The following is an 18,526-nucleotide window of genomic DNA, read 5'->3' as shown; positions in this document are numbered from 1 at the left end:
GAGAGACAACGTTGTGATCGACAAATTCCGCGAGCATTCCGAGCACTGTAAATAACCTCAGTGATTTGACTCATTCAAACGAGACAAGCGTGACATTCCTTATCTCCAAAATAAAGGACTAACACAAGTCCCATTCAGTGCTCCAACTCTATACTCCACTGAAAACGATGCCACTGAATGGGGTGTAAAAAAAACAAACAAACAAAAAACAGCTGACTAGAAGAAAGCCGCATCCTGGCACCAACACATCTGGCATTTAAAAGGCCTCGGGGGAGATGCGCTGACATTCCCGATTATTTTTTTTTTGGGTTCGTGTGGGTTCCACGCAGCCAGCTGCTGTTCTTACCAACGCTAATTGTCATGAATGCGAACACATGTACCGTTATGTACGTATTCACTCATTTTAACCAGTTGATTCTGTAATATGTATAAGCAGTGTAATAATGTTTGTGATAGGGCTGATTTCTTCATGTTAAGGATCCGATTTTCATCTGACATCCTTATATCATCAAATTATTTTGGGACACATTGTCACCCTGTGCCAGAAAATCCCGAAAGAAGAAAAGAACATTTTCCCCCTTTGCTCATAGAAAAAGAGAATGACAATGACATCATTCAAAACAAGTTTTTATCTTTGTTTTTTTGTCTTCTAATTTTTTTTTTTTTTTTTTTTTTTTATAAATAGTCGCTTGAGGCAACACTGACTGTGCTTCTGTGTAATAGCACTATTCTGTTCGTAGCCATGTTGTTAGTGGAAGCAGTGCACGTCAGCAGGGAATCGCTTTGAACTACAGAAGCCACTAAAAACAAATCGTCCTCACTAATAAACCTGATAAAAAAAATCAGTTCCTGATGAAAAAAACCCAGACGATTTCATTTTTGGTTAACTATTTATTTTTTTTTCTTTAACTATACATGTTTCTGTTCTTTTGGTTTATGCACATTTTGTACAGAACATTTCATAATAAAGTGGTGGTAAAACATGTCCTTAGCTCACGTTCGGTAGTTGTCGTAGCCTTGGAGTGTGTAGGTGGCCACAGTGTCCAACAACCAACCGCGAGTCACAACTGTGGCCTGTTTCGCTAGACCTGTTCAGTGAATAACAATATCAATACATATGTCAATATATCACATAATCACACTCAAATGTTAGACACAGCATTAGTCCTTGGAGCCTTAAGTGCCCTATAGTTATCACGTTAAACCTCAACTTCAATATCAATATTTTTTAAATTGTATTATTTTTATTATTTATATTTATTATTTTTATTTTGAGATTTTTTGCCCCATAGTCATCATCACGTCATATGTCAACACTAATAACGCCAAGTCTCATCTTTTTTAAATTTTGTTTATTTATATTTTTGCCTATCAGTCATCATCTCATTGAAATTCAACTTCAATAATGCCCAGTCTCAAACTTTATTTTATAATTTCTTGTAAGTAGATTATATAAATATAACAAGTTCAATTTATTTTGAATTAACCAAGAATATCTTTGCACTAATATTTTTTATTCAATTGTAACAGCCATGATTGCTATTTTACATTTTTTAAATATTTGTATGTACTGGTAAATAGACGTCACTATTTTCCTTTATAATTTAAATGATATTTTATATTCATCATTTTTATTAAATTACATATTTTACACATTTTGCATTAGTATTTTTTTTATTCACTGGTCAATAGTGATATATTTGAGTTTGATTCAATATATGTATATATTTTTTTTAATTCACCGGTCATCTTTAAATTGCGTTATTCCTGTTTGTTCCATACTTGTTTCGACATCCCCCCCACCTCCTCTCAGACCACCAAATCTCCCGTCTCGCCCCTCTTTGTCTGACATTTGCTCCCAGCCATTTCTCTGCTGCCCAAAATGTTTCACACTTGCTCTCCCCGGCAAATCTGTCTTGTCGGTAAAAATCCGTCTGCCACCTCGTCTGTCAGACTTGGTGAGAGTTTCACACTAAACGGGAACACTAATTGATTGCGAGGATTGTGGTGAGAGTAGAAGCTTCCTTATTTACGAGGATAAAAAAATGAACACAAATGTGGCAACTGTTCAGCATAACATATGTCTGTGTTGGAGGGGTGAGACGATTAAAAAAAATCTATTTTGCAGATTTTCACTTTTTGCGGGTGGGTCTGGAATGTATCCGTAATAAACATGGGTTCCCTGTAGTTGCTTTTTGGCAATCATTGGTGCATGTGTGCTGTGTGTGGTATATGAAACTCACTGCTGTACGAGAACGGTTCTGATCCAGGATGAACGATCACCAGCTGATTGGACTTCTGTGGGACCAAAACAAGAGACTTAAAAAAATAAATAAATAAATAAAATGCAATAATTAAAAAAAAAACTCATTTAGAGAGCTATAATGCTACTTTTAGCTCTCATTTATTTAGCATCTGCACACTAAACGCTCAACTGAGAAGCAAGCTGGGGGTTGGTCATGAATAATTATCGTAATTGTAGCGTTGACAGGGGGCAAGTGCTTTACTGATGCGTACAATGTGAAGGGATGTACTTTACTTAAATAATACACCATATTGTATATGAACCATATGCACAAGATGGAAATCATTAAACGTGAAACAGCCACACCATTAGCGAAATCTAACAAAAGACTGACACTGCCGCCAGTGTACATTTAATCATAGGAGATCTGTTTCCAATATTTTCACAGTCCATTAAACATCAGTTGATATGCTTACGTATGCATAAAAGCTATATTGCAAAATAATAAATATACTGTGTATACAACACATATACAGTTAAAAGTTGTTTTTGGTACACATTTTCTTCTGCTTGGCTTAATAATGAGATAAAAGACGTTTATTGGGATTTTTGCTTTGAGGACGCTTTTGGTAAACATGTCCTGGGTCAAACTGACAACGATGCCCTGTTGCCCTGGGTCAAATTGACCCAGAGACAATAGCGTATTGCTGTTCCTGAGAAACAAATATAACAGAAGGTTTAAAACAGGGTTTGGCCTCCAAATTGGTCCATTGACTGTTATGAGTAAAATGCCGTAATCTATTTTGGCTGTGACAAAATATGAACTTTAATGTTTGTGACGACAGTCTCACCTGTTTACTGTCGAGTAGCAACGGGTCTTTGGCCACCGCGGCTCCACACAGCTGCACCATCCACTCCATTTCCTCTGGGAGACGAACAAACACACGCACACAGCAACATTAAAACATTTAAATGCAAATTACAGGCGACAAAAGCTACGCTGCAATTGTGGCTGACACTCCGAGACGGGCGACCGCGATATGCAGCGATACCAGCACGGCAGTCCTCATTCCATTATTTTTTCCTCTTGCATTTCATCCTGGTGGCAGCGTCTATTAGCATTCAAGTGATCAACTTCCATCGCTAGAACCGTGCAGAACGCAGACAATCACAAGCGACACACCCGCTCCTCATCGTTACAGTTAAAATGCGTATGTAAAATCATTTATTTTAATAAATTCAAATCCTCATTTTAATTCATAATTACTTAAATTATAATTAACCAAATAATAAAACATATAAATTTAGATTAAATGACAAATATTTTTTCCCACAAAAGTTTTCACTGATTACAATGAAACAAATGAATAAAAATACATCAATATTGAAGAAGCGTAAGCGCAAGGGTGTGCTTGGCCGAGTCTGCCCGCAAGTGGGAGACGTGATTGAAATTTTTTTGGAGTTGCAAATTTCCCCTTAAAAGAATAATTTGACATCTCACTCAATAATCACCCATGCATCCATTTTCTATACTGTATCGTTTATCCTCAATAGGGTAGCAGGTGAGCCGGAGCCTAACCCAACTGACTTTGGGGAAGAGGCGGAGACCACCCTGGACTGGTTAGTAGCCAATTGCAGGCACATGTAAACAATTCTGAGTCTTCAATGAACCTAACCAATGTGTTTGCAGTGTGGGTGGAAGACAGAGTCAGAGCTTGTACATACTGGTTTCGTCACCATTACCATCCTTTGATAAAAAAGAAAAAATGATTTTGGTAATGACCATCGCTGTCAATTTAGGGAAGCTGCGGTATTAATCTTAAATTAAGTGCTGGTTTAATACATGCGTTAAGCACTGTGTACAGCATTATAATAAGAGTGCAGGTTTCAAGCTGCTTGTAGCGTCAGTCAGAAGTCAGCTTCTGCTGCGCCGATGCCTATGGCAGGCCTACAGGACGCCGACATCACTGCGGCTGAAAGTCATTTACCATTCTGCAAACGGCAGTGCACAACAGCATGGAACAAGCACAGACAGATGCAAATTATTTATTTTTGTTTAAAGCAAAGGTTCCCAAACTTTTTGGGTCCAGGGAGAATTTTTTCCAAGTACCCCCTTATAAACCTAACACCAATTAAACATACTAATTCACTACCAGCTGTTTTTTGTTTTTGTTTTTTGAGGTTTTTTTTTATAGAGCAGATCTCCTCACTGCCAGCCATTTTAAGCATCTTGACTGATCCGAAGCCTCCACAGAATATATTGTTATTGTGTTAATATTGTGTATGTAAGCTATGAAACTACTACAAAAAAGAGTGGACTCTTCTTTCAACAGAAAAAAAGTTTGACTCTACCTTTTGTGACACTTCACACTATAAAATGACAAAAAAAGAGACTGAGAAAGGGCTTTTGATGGCAAAATGATATTTATGAAAACTCAACGTAAGCGATGCTGACCGAATGGCCTGAGTTGAACCGAGTTTTTACATGCCGTTTGTCATTCAATCCATAAATTGTGTCAGCTTTTCTCATGATCGTGACACACTTTCCACTGTGTGTATGTGTTAATAGTACCATACATTTACAGTCAAGTGTGACTGACTGACTTCTGTGTTGGCAGTTCTTTCCCTCATAATCAATGGCAAAAGCCAAAAGTCACCCCCTAATCTTTATCTTCTACGCAACAGCTGTACTGAACTCAAATGCCCAAAGTGTTGGACTGCCACCATCTACAGGGATCTGTTTGTCATTACAACTGTTTACAAGCTTGATATTTATAGACAAGCTGAGCGAAACCCTCCTCCACGCTTACCCGTTTAAAAAAAGGTACTTCACATCGATAGACATCGATGGCTGTGAATGGTTGGATTCCAGTTGACGACTATAGATGTTCATGGCAGTGAATGAGTTCATTAAACATATTGTAACTACCATGTGTAAACGCTAAAAGCACGATATGTCAGTCATATCAGCGCTTGGGAGTTGGGGAGGAGTAATTGGTACTAGTTTTAGTTTGTTTTTATTGGTGCGCCCATCGCCATATGTACTTTTTAAGAAATAATACGATTTATTGCTAATTATTTCACAGCTTGAGGACCCCCAGTCCTTAGTTTGAGAACCCCTGATTTGAAGTGTATTAAGTGAATCATGCACTGTTTTCTAAACAACTTCAAGATCAACTTGCAAGCTTTTTCCGGCATAAAAAGACTTGCATGAAACACAGCAGGACCCCAAAAACATGCTGATTTGAGCAAGACAATAAATGGGATTTGTAAAGTATACTATTAATGTGGATTATTTAAGCATTTTGACAAAAGCATGTCACAGATGTCTTATCAAGATACTTGGGAACTGCTGTTAATTGTGGGGAAAAAAGCAACTCTTCAGTGTTCGCTGGATAAGAGTGCGAGCAGGCAAATGTTGAGGCACTAAATATTTTCATCAAAACTCATGTCTTAATTAGGAGAGTTAAAGCTCCACAAAAGGCACGGCATTCTGAATAATAATTATTTATTTAAAGCAATTAATGAAATATTTAAGCACTTTTTAAATGAAAATGCATTTCCAAGAATCCCAGTGCCATGTTGGAACCTTAAAAAGTGTAAAAATTGCGGGTTGAGATCAGTGACTCGCATTGTGTGGTGCGGTGTGCGTGTCGTGTCATTAACTTGAGTGTTTACCTGTGGTCATGTCTGTGAAAGGTCCTTGGAAGCAGATTTCATAGCCCTTCATCAGAAGCTGAGGAGACAAAGGTCATTACGTGAGAAAAATAATTGGCTTGAACCTGGATCGCGTTTACTCACTTGAAAAACAAAAAACAAATAAGAGCCAATATGGCCGTGCAAAATGAAAAACAACCCATCCAAAAAACAAAGGCAAGCACTTTGTTGCATTCAGGGTCATCTGACTTGGCTGGAAATAGTAATGCTAAATGGCTTTCTTGAGCCTTGGCGGCCACATAAGTCATGCAGCGTGAGGTCGGATGCATGTGGATGGAGGGGAAACGTGCGCTTTATCGGAGAGAATACGACTTTTTTCTCCCCTTTCCATTTATAGTGATCATCAGCCAGGGGTGCTTTGTGTGATGAAAGTCTCTCTGGTGCAGATTTTTAATTTAGACAACACTAATATCCTTTGGGACATATTGGAGTGCCAGGTAATCGCCAGGCATGCTTATACAAATGAATGCAGTTGTTTCGACTGCTAGCCTCAACATGGTGGCTGATAGGTGGACTTACTAGAGATTCCATAAGAAAACCACTGAAAAAGAGCCAGAAATGATGCCTAATTCAATTGTGGGACCTTGACTTACAAGTGTTCCATTTTATGAATTTGTCCAGTTGCGAGCAGTCACTTGGTCGACTCACTAACCATTACCAACTATAGGTACTTGGCCTTATAAAGTTGTGCACACACCTTGTCGTCACCGGTGGTGCGAGCTCTCATTGGGCCCAGGTGGTCGGACCCGTTCACCACGTCGCCTCTCACTTCAAATAAGCTCTGCGGGGGGAGCACAACAGTATTAATGCACTGATTTATATTGAAAACATCCCAAGCAAGCCACTATTCACAGACGAGCCAGCGAGTACAAGTTGAAAAAAAACTTATTTGGTTTTATAATGGGCGCACTGTGCTGCACCGGCATTATTACGCCAGATGCCGGGAATGTGAAAGCAAACGGGTGACAAATAATGCATGAGGTGTATTGCGGGAAACGGCGTTCAACATGGAGATGTAACACGAAAGGACAAGCGTACCTCGTCCAAGAGTTTCTTTCGCTTGAAGCACTCCGTAATCCCTGTGGGGAGCAAATGAGAAGTAAAGGTTGACTTATTTCAGTTGTAATTGTCAGGTTAAGTTCTTCAATGAGGTAGGTGTAGTATCATCACATAAATCCCGAGTGAGTGAGTAAGGCATAAAAATAATTTAATGAAGACAATACGTACACTGGAAACTCACCACCCACTTCCTGCCTGCAATGCCAAGAAAGTACTTGAGGGTACGCTCGCATACAAGATGTTCATCTGGTGGACGAAAATGAAGCAGGATCTTCTTTTTAGTATTTATTTGATTATATTTTTTACTATATAATTTTAAGATCTTAGTATATAATAAATGCTTATTGGATCATTGCATCTAATTTTTTCATATTTACAATGGCGCTCGAAGGAAAAAGATTTCCCATGTCACCATTTTCACTTCTTCAAACGTAGCACTTTAAACTTGATTCAGCATTATTACTTTTTATTTTTTTTTAATAATTAGTATTGTGTCTTTGGGACGCCTTCTGTTCTTCCCCAACCTTCAACTGGCAAACATCTGAAGGCCAAGTGCTCCCCATTTCTTGGTTGCCGGGGAAACGACTGCCTGTTAAAAGGCCTCGTTGAAATGTGGCGCTTACGAACCGGCGAATTAAAATAATCTATCAGGGAGGGTAATTAGTGACGAGCAAGAGAATGAGGTCGGCGGCTTATCTCCAAAAGACTTGTGTTAAGAAGCCACACAAAAAAGCAAAGTACTGTTGAAAAGTCTGAGAGGTTGTTTGACTTACTGTACTAAAACAGTTTATTAATTCAATCCAGAGGGGCATACTGAGCAACGTTTTTATTAGGTTTGCGGGTAACCAAGTGAAATCCAGCTCACTGCCATTAGGCCGTACCAATATAAACAACAGGGATATTCGGCTTTTGGGTGAAATACCAGGACGAACATAAAATGCACTATACCTTATACCTTAATTTGACCTTAACTAAACATTTGAATGCACGTTAACTGTTAAATGTGTCAGTACTCTATGCACAACTTGCTGTTCTCTAACAAGGAGCTGAATGGCAAAATTCACAACAGGTGTTCGATCCATGAACATTGCCTAAGGACATCTACTTCTTCGGCTTTCTGTGACTCTTCAGGTTTCTCTGTATCTCTGTTGTAACCTGCTCTAAGCAGCCACAAATATCCTGTTTGATGCCTCGCAAGGGCCGTGTAGTGTTTATCAATTCTAAGGTGTGGTCTTGGTTTCACAATGTCAAAATGGGAGTAGTGTGATGAAGAGGACATCAAATACATTTTCTTCATTGAAATGAACTGAAATCCCATTAATCTGTTCCAGCACCCAAAAAAACTAAACATTTTTGCTCCATGTTTTGAATCAACAAACATAGCCAAATATTGTATAAAAACAATGAAAGATAATGTAAAGAAATGAAATGGTTTTATAAAGCGGAATTACTATGTTCTGTAGTATTCGTGTCTTGGACGTGTGGGCCAAGTGAGTGACATCAGGAGCTAGAGTCGGGTTGTGCAAGTTGGGGTCTACAGCAGGTACTTGCGAGTGCTCTCATTTTGTATTCGTGTAGGACTGTCTCGCTCAATAAATAACCATGTGACTGTTTGAAAAATGTGTTGGGCACTCATAAATCAAGGGGAAGAGCTGCTGATCGGGTTCTGCTGTGGCCAAATATGTAAAACTAGTATAACTAAGCTAGTTACTGGAGAGATACTAGTCTGCTTGCTGCCCTTGCGAAAGGCACCACGGTTTGTGTGCGCCTTTCACTTTAAACCTCTCGTGCCGTGCCTGCACGTGTGAGATTGGTACTCTGTCGTGTGCAACACAAATACACAGCAGAGTGTGAGTTGAATTTCCCCTCGAGGGCTTAGGAGGATGACAGGTTACGGGGGGAAAAAAAAAAAAAAAAAAAAAAACATGTTGCAGGATCACTTAGACTGCATGGGGTGACTATTCTACAGCTGTCTTAATGTTCCAAGCAGTAAGTGTACATGCGTACCTGTGCACATGACAATGTGAGTCACCTCTGCCGTCACCCGGGAAACCACACGAGCGCCGACTCTCTTAGCAAACCTCTTCACCGTGATCTGCAAGACACTCAGGTGTGATTGGCGCAGGTTTACCCACCCCTCGACCCCACCGCCGCCATTAAGCGGGATAATTGCAGTCTTGCGGGATTAACACACACACACACACACACACCTGCTCAGCACGTGCCAAGCCAGACGACACCAGAACCATTTCAACTATGTTGGCGTCTCTCTCCGGAATCTTGTTCTCCTTGTCGTTGGAGGTTAAAGTTGAATCTGCACCGCTTTTCCCAGCTGGTACTGCACGCGGGGAGGTTGGTGGCGCTACGCAGGAGAATGAACTAGACCATTTAGTCAAGTAATGAGCACCAGGATGTTAGATAGAGTGATAGCCTTACACAACTCTACAGTGGGCTGAGCCAACGGTTCTCCATCATGGGGACACCTTCCGGGCTCCTCCGCACCGTCTTCAAGGGCTTTCCTGCAAAAACGTGATGCAGCATTAAAATGTAGATTTTATTAAAGCCAGACTAAAAAGAAGAAAAAAAAAATACTACAGAAAATTAGGTCTAGGAAACTACAAGAAGTAGGTAATAAATAAGGTCATAAAATGAGAAGACTTAAATTTGACATGAATAAAGATGTTTTTTGTAGAGAACAAAGTTGCAGGATTACAAAAAGTTATATTTTAACAAGTATAAAGTAGGACTATTAGAAAGTCATTTGATGAGAGCAAAGTCAGAATTTTATGATAAAGTACGAGAATACATTTTTGTAATTAACGAGAAAAAACATTTCACTTGACGAGGACATGATGTGAAAGTTGGAATATCACAAGAAAAAACTTTCAACAATTCATTCAAGTAACATCAATTATGAAGGTCACGAATATTTAAAAAATTGTGGTATAAACAGACTGAAACATATGAGAAAAATTGTAATGTACAAGAGAATACATTTTTTTTATTTTTTTATTTTACGAGAGTGATTGAATTAAGACTAAAAGTTTCTAAATTAAAAGAATGAGTTTGATATAAATAAGAGAATGCAGTGATAACACTACAAGACAATAAGTCTACATTTTTTTACGGCCATCAAGTCATAGTATTATTGAAAAAGAAAAATCATGAGAATGGACTACATGGACAGAAGTATTGGGACACATGGCCATTACAAGAAGTAAAAATAGAAGACTATGTAGTTGGCCTAAGTGAATTTTCTTGTCCATTCATCCACAAGTATGGTCTGTGGTCTGCACACCGTCATACTTGCACAATGATTTGTCTCACTGAGGACGCCACTTGTAACACCAGTTACAATTATTTCTGCACTGCACTTTTCTGCCTGCTTTTTCATTTCCACAACAAGCTCATCTCGCTAAGCCCCTCTTACGTTATCATCCGTCAGCCCCCCTTTGCTCGGAGGAGAGCACTGAGAACCCCGTGAGGCGAGAGCTTCTGGAAAGGTGGGGTGGGGGGCTCCAGTAGTCAAGCGGGAGAGATAAATTACAGAGGCAAGACAAGTTTTACTCTAAGAGCTCTGAAACGATAGAAGATACAGGCAGTAATGACTTTTTCTTTGTTTAATCTCTCCGCAGAAGCAGAGTGGGGGTTCATTGGAAAGATTATCCGTCCATCACACTGAAAGACGACGTCGCAGCTCCCAAATGACCTGATGTGCTAACTGTTATAGAATAGAACAACAATTTTTAAATTGCAAATTAAAAAATGGGATATATTTTTTCTATTCCACGGACGTGCCCCGATTAATCACCACGGTGTGTCATGTGAGACTTATGACGAATAAGGAATAACTCATCAGGAACGGAAAGGAAGTGTAATTATCACACACAGGACAGCAAAGAATTAACTGCTGAACCCATTTCAACTTGATTGCTAACCAAATCAGCACCACCTACTGAAGCATGTAAAGTCTCTCTGATGAATTCAAGTGTAGAGTTTGTAACACCATGATGTTATTGCAATGTTAAAGATGTCTTGTCTAGTTACGGGGAGATGGCTTCTATTTGAGTTTTGCCACTGTGAACACTCCTCAATGTTGTGAGCGTATGTTTGGGTTGCAAAATGGCCTCCAGTACTAACCGGTCTGGATCGTGGCTTGCGTCCGGGTCACATGCAACCGATTTGTGCACATCTGGGCCTAATGACAAGCACAAAAAAAATACATAAATCAACACAATTGAACAAAATCATCTAAAAGCACAAATATTTAATGTAGTAATTCAAATTTAAAAAACAAGGTTTCATTGGAAAAATCTCATTGAGATAATGTACACTGGCATGATAGACCATTTATAACTATACAGTATGACCGTATACTGTACAAGGTGATACATTAAAGATATAGTGAAATAGAGAAAGATAGATGAATAGAATGACAGACTTCCACCACTTAACGCCCAATGCTGATAATATACAGCATATAGTAGAAGACACATTTGACTGCTTCGCAGTGTGTTTAAGCAGTGTGATCCGCTTACACACAGCAGGGTTGGCTTCCTTCTCCTGGAGCACCTCGGACACCAGCGCCATCAACTTCTCCAGCCTCACCAACTCCTTCTGCATCTCCAGCTTTTGCTGTTTAAAAGAGCGGCGGAAAACAAAAGGAGCCTTTACAATTGATCGAACAGAAGACGAGGAGGAGAAGAAAAAGCTCAGAATGCAACCTTTTGTTGACACACACACAATAACGAGTGTCAATCAGCGGGGGCGGAAACTATGTTGTTACTAAAGACTGGAAAATTCATGGGTGTTTTTTTGTTTTGTTTTGTTCTTGCTTTACTTTGTCAGTAGAGACACGGATAAGTAAAGGTGTGGACAATGAACCCGCCGTGATATCGCGGTTCATCGTTCACACCCACACCGTATTGCAAATTTTTAAGGAGACGATTTTTTTATGGGTTTCTACAGAATACCAATGAGTCCGAGGCAGAGAAGGTCCCCAACTATAAGCAGCAGTAACAGTCGTTCATACAGAGACGAGAGAATACAGTATATGCCTACGAGTAATGCTATATGCTCTCTTTGTCAAGTATGTGTTGCTGCTCTGTGTGTATAAGTTGTTTTGAAGGCTTATAATCACTGTGTCATTGACGCTAATTTACGTTAGCCCATCTATACAGTTTTGCATTATGTTGGCATTAAACTAGCCGACTTTTGTTGGAGAAAATTATATGACAGGTTGAACATTTCAGTGTTGAAAAACCTCAAGTGGGAGTGTTTTAATACGGTCTCTCAATATCGCAGGCGGCTCTGGAAAGTTCAAAATATATGAGAGAACGTGCGCACCTCACATAATCAGAACTTGAATATAAAAAAGTTTGGTTGAATGTGCGCTGTCAAGATATGAACCTAAATTTACTGAGGATCGGCACTGGACAGATAAAAGGGAGAGTGCGGGATGATGGATGAGGAGAACGTCATCTCCTCTGCGGCCCATGTAACTAAAATGCAATTTAAAAACTTGCTGAGGGGGGTGTTTTTGTATCAGAGCAAAGTCATCTGTCATCCTGGAGATGACAATGAGGACGCTGCCCTCTGCAGGGCAGGGGGGCAAATGCATGCAGAGAAGCTAACGTCATATTTCAGGTACTCGGATAAAAGGAAAATCTGTTTTATTTAAAGACTTTATAAAGACAGTGGTTTATTTCTACATCTATTCAATCAGACAGCCAATTGTTAAGATAATAAATTTAGTTTAAATTTCAATCACATTTAAAAACTTGAAAAAAATAAACAAATACATTTAAGAATTTCAAGAACCTGAACCAAGAACTTTTATTGTTATTAAAAATGTAAAACAGTTGTCATTTTATGTATTGCACAAGATAATTTTAAAGATTTACATTATACACAAAAAAAATTAAAAGGATATATATTTTATATGTATAATGCACAATAAGTAATACGTTTTAAAAAGATTTCTAAATGTAAAGGTATAACACAAAAACTGTAAAAAAAAAAAATGTAAAAATGTTGTATTAATTGTGGTGGGGTTTCTTCAGGTACATTTTAATAAATGTTCTATAAAATAACTATTTTACCACCAATGTATACATTTTTTCCTTCGTATTGTGAAGCAGTTTGGACAGCAACTGTTGTGAGAAATGCACTACATGAATAAAATTGACCTGGACTTTACCTTGAAATTATCTTATAAAAAAAAAAAAAAAAAAAAGAAGAAGAAGGAAGATATAAACCAAAACCTACTGAAATTTACCTGCGTAACGAGAACCTCGCTTGCAAATTGTGATGACTCCGCAGACACGTGTCCACCGTTAACTGGCAGTTGACCTGCAAAGAAGTCATAAAACAAATAAAATCAGATATTCGTACAACAGCGGTTTATTTGCTTGAGGCAAAATGTGATCTACAAGGCTGCAACCAGCAAACTGGCCGTTGATTTAGTCTACAGTGCTTTCCAAAGGAGGACAACATTAGCTCAGCGAGGACGTAAGGAAGTTGATTCCTCTAATACAGAAGAGAGTATCGTCTTACATTCATCTGGAGGATCGAACAAGTCGACGGACGCTTGGCTGGCGGTAACGCAGTCTGGACTTAAACACCGCCCAGAGACATTCTTAACTTCATGCCCATTAGGTTCAGCGGCATCCTGGACACAGTCGCCCTGAAGCGGGGGAGTCACCTGATGGAAGATTTGCGCCAAAGTGGGCAGCACCTCGTTGTAGCTGCTCTGTGACTCCGACGAGTACCGCAGCCTCCGAGTCCTTCTCTGCGTCCTCCGGCCGGGGTCGCTCTGGCTGGACGACACGATGCTTGTCTGGGTTCCGTGGGGCGGATGGCCTGGCTGAAGTCCGAGGCCGTCCGGAGTCAAGTAGCAGTCAGTGGTTAGCAGATGTTGGGACGTGGTTATTGAATGGTTTCCAGAGGCGGTGGGGTTCTCCACCAGGTCCCTGGGGTGCTCCCTTGGAGAGGATTCAAACACATTCTCTGGAATCTCCTGGCGCTCATAAAAACAGAGTCCAGAATCCACCACATGAGGGACAAATGACACGACAGGGCTTTCCGCTTCGCGTGCTGCCACTTTGTTCGGACTGAGAGCACTGCTAACAGTACTCCGCAGGAGAACGGGAGCAGCTGACGCCTCGGCATCCATTTTCCTTTTGGGCGAATCGGTCGGGGGGATCAAATCGCTACAAGATGACAGGTTGGTGAGGTCAGATCTCTGTTTCGTCTGCTGTTTGCAAGACTGGACTCGTGATCTAATAGGGTTGCTCTTCTCCGGACTGTGCACGTGTTCTTCATCCACGCACCGACGCGTCTTTGAACGGGTGAGGCGGAACGACTTCCTTTTGGTGGTCTTGAAGCTCCTAAGGAGCTGATCAGTGTCCACCTCGCTGTCGTTACGGTTCTCCTCCTTTTCCGCCAAGGCACTCGGAATCGAACGAGGTGCTGGATCTTCCGGAGCCTCCCCGATCAGACTTGCGGAACTTGGGACAAGATGGGGCGTCATGATCTGCACCTGCCTGGGTTTCAATGGGAGGAACTCCCTGAACAAGATTCTCTAGATGGGAGAGCTCCATGTTTTCGATGACACAAATGTCTTTGCCATAAACGCATCCATTAATTTTGCAAGCTTTGACATCCGAAACATCTGACATTTCACCGTCTTTAACACCCTTTCCAAGTGTTTTCGCTCCCTGGCGGGTTGCAGCTTTCTTGGGAGCTCGCCGCAGGACGTTCTGGGAAGACAAGTGAAGCCGCCTGCTTCTCCTGGTGCCCGTCGTGACGGCCGCCTCCTGGTCCTCGCTGCTCGGGTAGTTCTCGATATGAACCTGAACCGACTCCGCTGGCAGCTTACTCTTAGTGACACAGTCTCCGTTTTGAACTCCAACAAGGACCAGAGGTTTCACAGCTCTGGCGGACTTTCCTTTTTCAGAGTGACGTTTCCGCCTGTCTGCTTTTTTCGGCGCAGAACTTTCCGCCTCCACTTTGGCCTGCAAATCAGAGTCGACCTGCTGCAAGGCACTACGCAACCTCTTTCTTCGCTTGCGTTCAGGCTGAAGGGTTTCAGGGCTGTGAAGGTCACATTTGCTGTTATTTTCATCCCTTTCCGAAGGTTTGTCTAGATCCTTCTTGGGAATTTCACAGTTTCCTGCTTCTTCAGAGACATCCGTCTTTGCAGGCTTTTCCAGATCGCCGTCACGGTTTTCTTCGGGGCTTTTTGTAAAGTCAGCAGGAGTCGGGCTGGTCGTCGTCGTCTTCTTCTTTTTGGGTGGCTTTTCCGATGAGTGTGATGGTGGTTTAGTGTTGGTGCTTTGGTTACTTCTCCGCTCTCGTTTGTAGGTGGCCCCAAACACCTTTTTCTCGAGCGTTTTGGTGACCTGCTCCTTCTTGTTGAAGGTCTTGATGTCCAATGTGGAAGTGGAGCTGTCTGAATCGTGGGCAACCGCTGCGCGTTCCTCCGACTCGAGGCTCCCCTCGGCGGGAACCTTCATGAGCCACTTGGCCACCTTCTCCACACTTTCCTTCTTCCTGTGCTCAGAGATCTGTTCAGGCTCCTGATCCTTTTTCTGCTTCTGCCTGGAGGATTGACTTTCCGAAACAGCCGCCACAACTAGGTCCTTTCTCCCTTTCCTTCGAGTTGCAAGTCTCGATGCTTTGACTGTTGCCTCGATCGATTCTGAAATTTGAATCGAGCCTCCGAGACTGCCATCCTGAACGCCACCTTCTGTCGTTAGAGGATTGGAATCTTCGATTCCCATGACCCTTGCAAATCCATGTAGGGCTAAAAAGAAGGAAAAAAGCCAACTATTTAAAAGACCCAGTAAAATTCAGAGATTTGTTTCTAAATAGAGGACATTAAACATGTTTGAAGGTAATTCCGGAAAAGTAGTATCCAGATGTGGTATTTGATTTACATTTGAGTGGGGTGTGCTTTCAGCGCATTTAGCTGACATGCACACAGCGTTCGAGCACGGAGAGAACCGCTTGATTTTGCACCTTTTAGAAGCCTCATTTTATGTATCTGCCGATTTTTTTTAATCATTCAAATTCGGCAGGGTTGTTACCTACACACTTCTCTGCGTGTCAAATTTAGAAGACATTTATTTTCACTTTACATGTACTTCAATTCTTCATCTTACCAAGATAATTCTAAGCTTCCAACGTTATGTGAACAGTTTGGGGCATACATAATATTTCTTGTGTCCTAGACCCTAAAGCAAGGTCCATAAAGGCATGTTTGGATGAGTTTCATGTGGAAGAACATAAGATCCGATATTTCCTGTCATTTTTACTTCTTATAGGTGTAATAAGCTCTTTTGTCCATCACAGCGTACGTGAACATATCCAACTTTGGTCTACCACCCAGCTTTTACCTGCTACAGTTGATGAGTGAGAACTCGGAAGAGTCTTTTCAACACCCTCCACGGTGTTGGCGGTCCGGTCGACCCGTTTGTCATCGTTGACACTGCTCGGAATAAGCGATCAACAGCAGTCAGCGACAAGTGACAACTAAAAACAGTCTGAATCACATTACGATTTGAAATTACACTCACAGAGATCGTCTTCCTTCCTGGGCCAGTCCAGTGAAGTCTTTGAATGGAAAAAGTGAAAGCAATTCAAGGTCTCTTTCGAGTTGAGCCAGCTAAAAGGATGACTGTACAGTACTTACAGTTTGTGCCGGTGTCATGTTCATACGCCTGAATCATGTCTTGCAGTCCTGTGACGAGCCTCTGAAAACCTGGACTCTCGTGCAAGCTTCTGTGCGAGGAAAAGAAACTCAGGTTGTGAGACACTTAAAATTGCCAAAGGCCCTGTCTCTGTGTGATAGCGACTGGGGCTTATTCACAGAACTTCTATAATTGCTATTTTTGCACCATCTCTAGATGCAACAGACTAGTGCGTGTGATCACTAGTGATCTATTATCTAAGCTGTATCGGTGTAGTGAATATTTCCAACCTCTTGGTTATCTTTTCTTTACACACTGGGCAGTCGGCTCTGCTGAGTTTGGCGTTGTCCAACAGCTTCAGCATACAAAACCTAAAGCAGTCAACAAAAAGAGTTGAATACTAATTATTAGGTAAATGTATAAAAGTATATGCAATAATATAATTTCAATGGGAAAAATCAAGTAATGAGAAAATCGAGTTACAAGCTTGCTCATGGAAGTGCTGTATTAAAAAGACAATAAAGTTTTCAACATGACGTCACAAGTTTTCCGTGTGGCAAAAGCTCAAGCGATCTCTGACTGCACCGCTAGTAAACAAACCCTTACGTGTCGTTTGAGTGATTGAGAAAAGAGGGTAAATGTCTTCAATAATGATTTTAGCCTTCTCTCCAATTGGAATTACCCTGGCGCTGCTTGTTTACAAACAGAAAACGGTCAATAACCGCGTGATGACTAGTTGTATGAGATGGCAGCAATACTAATCCATTTTTTTTTAAATTAGTTGTAGTGAAAAAGATATGAAATGATACTTACTTGCAAAACCGATGGTCACACTTGGTGGAAACAGGTTGAGTCAACAAATCCAGACTATTTGTGAAGGGGAGAAAAAAATCACTTTTGAGGAAAAAAGGTTATTGGATGCACTTTAATACCGCTTACCAAATGGGGCACTGCAGGGTCTCCCACAGGACAGCAATCCCCCTTTTAACCTCGGTGTCATTGGGGGGTTTCATGTCGTTTTTTTTTTTTTTTTTTTAAATCTAAACAAAACAAAACGAACAGTTACTATGTTTCTCCAACACGTCAGTGAGCATTCTATACACATAAGGACTCATTTTACCAAGCAATGTCGTCACTAGTGTAGTTTGTCGCCATGACGTCAGCCACCGTGACTTAGTCACAGTGTCGCGATAATATTATTATATTACTATTTTAACGGCACAAAACAAGTACGACTTGATACGACAACTAAAGGGTAACACATAATGGTGGAAGATACTACCATTTTACAGTTAAACGTCCATTTTGTGCCCTATTATTTACCTGCTTTTCTTCCACTCTTCCGCTCTCACTTCGCTTTTCCCGCAAACTTTCTTGTTCTGTTGTTTAGGCCAAACAGCGGCATTTGGTGTGCGTTAGCGCCCCCCTGGCCTACTGGTGGAAGTAGTTGGAACTAGTTTACACTGGTTCTTCGTAAAATATTAATAAATAAATGTTTGTTTATTTATTTATGATGGAATGTTTTTGCTCATTCCTTACTCCCTAATCATTACTATCGGAAAATAAATTATAGCTATGTATTTTTTTTATTTTTATATATTTTATATTTGCTCCCTAATTACCATAAAGGAATGCTTATTGTTCACTCATCCGTCAAATGAAAAATAGTTTTGGAGCACGTGGTTGACGTTAATGATGTCATTGGCAGTCACAAATTTACAAGTTCTATAATAAAATAATAATAATAATAATAATAATAAATTATAATAACTTTATATTGTTTTAAGCCGAGTGTTTTTTTTTTGTTTTTTTT

The 18,526-nt window shown here is 40.5% G+C and overlaps 1 protein-coding gene across 1 annotated transcript; it reads right to left on the bottom strand.

Moving 5' to 3' along the window:
- Positions 1 to 890: 890 nt before the first annotated feature.
- Positions 891 to 17,743, bottom strand: LOC133417941 (uncharacterized). Its single transcript, XM_061706193.1, is given in 21 exon segments — positions 891 to 1,088; positions 2,244 to 2,298; positions 3,097 to 3,170; positions 5,924 to 5,981; positions 6,660 to 6,743; positions 7,001 to 7,041; positions 7,190 to 7,267; positions 9,029 to 9,116; positions 9,232 to 9,383; positions 9,458 to 9,540; positions 11,162 to 11,219; positions 11,560 to 11,656; positions 13,299 to 13,372; positions 13,577 to 14,512; positions 14,514 to 15,827; positions 16,420 to 16,511; positions 16,600 to 16,636; positions 16,716 to 16,804; positions 17,004 to 17,084; positions 17,527 to 17,580; positions 17,653 to 17,743. Coding segments are annotated over 21 exon segments (3,714 nt in total). The 5' UTR covers positions 17,727 to 17,743; the 3' UTR covers positions 891 to 993.
- Positions 17,744 to 18,526: the final 783 nt, after the last annotated feature.

Source organism: Phycodurus eques, chromosome 19, assembly GCF_024500275.1.
Source record: "Phycodurus eques isolate BA_2022a chromosome 19, UOR_Pequ_1.1, whole genome shotgun sequence".
Lineage (NCBI taxonomy): Eukaryota > Metazoa > Chordata > Actinopteri > Syngnathiformes > Syngnathidae > Phycodurus > Phycodurus eques.
This window is presented reverse-complemented; position numbering and strand designations above follow the sequence as displayed.